At 43.7% G+C, this 4,109-nt stretch overlaps 1 protein-coding gene across 1 annotated transcript; it reads right to left on the bottom strand.

Annotated features, from left to right (window-relative positions):
- Window positions 1-220: 220 nt before the first annotated feature.
- LOC109324438 (methyltransferase-like protein 7A) lies at window positions 221-3,797 on the bottom strand. Its single transcript, XM_019556436.1, has 2 exons — window positions 3,176-3,797; window positions 221-727 (listed from the first exon to the last, which is right to left on the bottom strand). The coding sequence occupies exons 1-2, from the start codon at window positions 3,668-3,670 to the stop codon at window positions 491-493; spliced, it is 732 nt and encodes a 243-aa protein (XP_019411981.1). The 5' UTR covers window positions 3,671-3,797; the 3' UTR covers window positions 221-490.
- Window positions 3,798-4,109: the final 312 nt, after the last annotated feature.

The following is a 4,109-nucleotide window of genomic DNA, read 5'->3' as shown; positions in this document are numbered from 1 at the left end:
AGCTAATTGCACCCTAACATGCCCTATAGCAACCGTTACTGGGAATGTGATGTGTAAAAATGGAGTAATAATCAGATATGAGAAGGCATGCCAGCTTGCCTGCACTTGTTTGAGGGAAGATACCTTCTCTTGTCCATAGCTCTTTAATCCCACTGTGTATCTCCCTGCAGGACAAAGCTTCCTTCCTAATTTTCAGTGAAATTTCATTTTTGTTTTTTTGCTTCAGGCTGCTTGTCCTCAGCATGACAACCCTGGCTAAGAACTCTGGCTGACAGATGAAAGACCATGATCCCCAGTTAAGGCAGCTGCACATGCTCAGTAAGTTTCCCTCTGTTATTTTCACAAGCCCAGCAGGGCAATTCGAATGGGCAGATAGTTGCTATATAGGAGATTCTATGTGAAGAGGCCACAATCATGGAGAACTGAAAGAAAGCACAAAGACTATTCAGCACTGAAGTGGGATCTGTTGTCGCACAGCGTATGAAGGTAATTATTTCACAGCACGTCCAGTGATATGAGGCAGAACAGGGCTCCATTTCATTGGGCCATTTATGTAGCACAGCTCCAGTTGAGAGAACTTTGCTTTCTCCAGGTCTTTCCAGGTCTCTCTGGTCAGGCAGCATCCATCTCCCAAATATCTCCAGGTTGGCTCACATATCTGTTGCCAAAAGTAGCCCCAGCTGGAAGGATGATCAGCCACATGCTCCAAAAAATAGAAAGCACCACCCTAGGAATAATGCAGTTAAAATGTTTCTGGGATGAAGAAGGGCTTTTAAAATCAGTTTCACAGAATCATAGGAAATTAGGGTTGGGAGGGACTTCAGGACTTCAGGATGTCATTTACTCCAGCCCCCTGCTCAAAGCAGGACCATTCCCAAGTATATCATCCCAGCCAACGCTTTGTTTACCTAGGTCTTTAAAAAGTTTGTGGATTTCATTTGCTAAACTTCATCAGCAAGCATGCCTCCACCTGCACTCTGGGTTCCCTTATGTCTCCAGGAACTGCCTCCCATGATCAAATGGATTTTTGCTTGGAGAGCTGTCAGCATTCCCTTGCATGCTTTCTGCCTGATTTCACCCATAAGATTAAAAATGTTATCACTGTAATGTTATATGGGGTGGAGGGGCATGCGGTGGTGGCATTTCAGTCCTGTACTCAAAGAAAAAAAGGAGGGGAGGGGTCTTGTGGTTGGGAATCATGGGTTCTTGGCCCTGTCTAGCCACTGTTGCCTTATGTGCCCTCACACAAATCACTTAACATTCCCACAATTTCTGTTTCCCTCCCTGAAGGTGCAGATGGTCAAAACATGTATTCTAACTTCCATGGGGGGTAATCTTGCTTTATTAATATTTATAAAGCACAATGAAGTAGATCCCAAAATATGAGGACTGGGTGTCCACAGACAACAGAAATAGCTTATTACTGTTAATGATTTGCAACATGTAGTAGAGTTCACTTAAATGGCAGCCTTGTGAACTGCCTGGATATTTAACTGGGTCAATTATTACAGGGCAGATCGGGTGCAATATATTTTGATGATTAGAAACAATGGACAAATGGCAGAAGAGGTAGTACCACCAAGTTTCTTCATAATATTTTAGTAAGGCTGTGAAGTCAAAAGAGTGGTGACACCAACAGTAGTGCTATAAAAAGAGTGAGATGGAGTCTCAGGGAAAATAGAAACTGAAAATAAAACAGGTTTATATAAATCAATCCCTTTTTGTTCAGGAGAATTCACATCTGCCTTCTATGAACTGCTCTCCTTTCAACAAATATCTGTCTCAATCATTTTGAGATGCATGAGGGACCTGCCCCGGATACTTTGCAGTCTCATGATTTTTAGGGATTCTTCAGAATTTGATTCTAAATCTTGGCAGACAATCTGGGGTAAATGTGACAGCTTTTATTAGACCACCTAATAGTTGGAAAATTGTTCTTTGCAAGCTTTCGGGCACAAGAACCCTTCTTCAGGCGCAGAGAGAGTCTGCTGGTGTTTGTGTAGTCTCTTGGGTGGAAGAGGGGTGCTTGTGCCTGAAAGCTTGCAAAGAACATTTTTTTCCAACTATTTAGTTGGTCTAATAAAACATATCACATTTACCCAAAGAAGCTTTTCTGCCCGTGTCCTTAGACCAGTGGCTATAACCAACACCTCTAATTATGACTTTTGTGCATTTTTGCCAGAATCGCCACCAAAATGCAGGAGTACAAGAAACTCCATACTGCTGACTAAACCATAGACTTGTATTGAGAACACTTGGGCAAGGAGCCAGAACAGTTATCCACTTTGACCTGAACAAGTGGGCTTTATGTAAAAAGGCCATTGGGTGAGACCAGAGTTCTGTCAATCGTGGTGTATGAGGTGTCGGAATTCAGCTATCAGAAGTAAAAGGGTAAGGGCATGTATTGAATTTGTTTTCATCCAGCACTGTGAAACATAGCTCAGTCTAGCACAGTTTTAGCCTCAGTGGCTGTACAAACTACTGCACAACAGTAAGGTAGTTTTCATCTTCATGAGGGTCTTGTCATTTCATCTCCCCATTGGGGAGATGTTCATTTTATGACTAGATTTAGCTCTGTTTTGCAGTATAGTTTTAGATTCTTGCACTGTAAGGCATACTTTTGTCAAGTTAAGAAATAATCCCAAATTAAGGATACACTTTTCAAAAGCTTATAACTGACTTAAGTGGAGAAGTTCTGCTTTCCCACAGTCTTTTAGGTGCTTAGAAGCCCAAAATTTTACAGATGCTTGGGTCTCAGAAGGAGGTGCTTCATAAACATCTTGTAGCGTGGCTATTTTTAATTTTCAATTATGTAACGTAATGCTTTTATGATGTGATTTAAAAAAAAAATTTTAAAGGAAGGTTTGCTTGTTTGAATAAAACTCACTCCTTGCTGCTGAGGTTTGCAGACCAGATATTGCAGTGCTCAGTTAGTTAGTGCACATAAACCAGTATTAAAATTGCGTAAGTGAAGCAGAGAAACCTGTTTTCATTATCCTTGTTGAAAGGGAAGAACATAGATAGCATTAGTGCCGAACTGATTTTTAGATTCAGCTTTACCCTGTGACTACCGGTGCATAGAGTCTAAACACAAGCTGGTGCTCGTGTGGCATAGTTTGGCCTATAAGGAAGCAAAACAATCTCCCTATATTGCACTGCAGTGTAGTATACTCACCGGCCTGAGCACTCGCAGGACTTCACTCAGGACTTTCTCAGTGCTGCTCACTGAACACAGCACCAGGGTGCAAACCACTGCATCCATGGAGCCGTCAGCCACGGAATGCAGGTTCTCGCCAGAAGCCACCACAAAGCGCTCAAACCGGAGGTGCTGGTTTTGAGCCATACTCTTCAACAGGAACTTCTTGAAGTTGGGATTGGGGTCAGTACAAGTCACACGGCAGCCAGGTGGGAAGAACTGAAAGTTGGCACCTGAGCCCGTGCCAATCTCCAGCAGGTTGAGCTCCCCTGAGGAGCCTGAAAACTCCTTCAGGCTGCTGAAGAGCTCCTGCTTCTTCTCAAACATCTTGAGGTTGTAAATGTTAGCAATCCTGGCCATGGCATATGGGAAGACCTTTTTACAGAAGGGCTCCCATAAGCCCAGGTAAGCCAGCAGGTAGACAGGCAGTGCAAGGAGTTGGACACATCTTTGGAGGAGAGGTATCAGCACCATCAGTGCAAATGGAAGAAAGTAGGATCCTCTGTATGCTGGCTGTAAACAGGACACTCCAAGCTTAAGGTTGCACTTAAATTCACTGCTGAGGATATGGCTTCCTCTGAACCGGTTGTGCCCGGTTTCCTGAGCTGGCGGCTTTCCCTTCTCTTTCTTAAAGTGATACAGCCCAATACAGCGAGAAATACAAGCAGCGCAGCTGAAAGGGAGGCAAAGAGAAAGTGAGTTGTTTGCTCAGTACTGCTCTCTGGCTGGACATGGCAAAGCTCCTGTGCGTGTGATTAAGTTTGTACTGTTCCATGGAAAGCCCCAGTACATGATGCATTAGCACATGTCTAAATGCTGACGTGGACTAGGCCAGAGCACCCTGGTAGAATGGAGCCCACCGTCTGTAAAATGCCACAGTGTTCGATGTCAAACAGAGGTCTGCTTGTTGGGG

The sequence above is a fragment of the Crocodylus porosus genome, unplaced genomic scaffold (assembly GCF_001723895.1).
Source record: "Crocodylus porosus isolate Cpor-Errol unplaced genomic scaffold, CroPor_comp1, whole genome shotgun sequence".
In the NCBI taxonomy this organism is placed as follows: domain Eukaryota; kingdom Metazoa; phylum Chordata; order Crocodylia; family Crocodylidae; genus Crocodylus; species Crocodylus porosus.
This window is presented reverse-complemented; position numbering and strand designations above follow the sequence as displayed.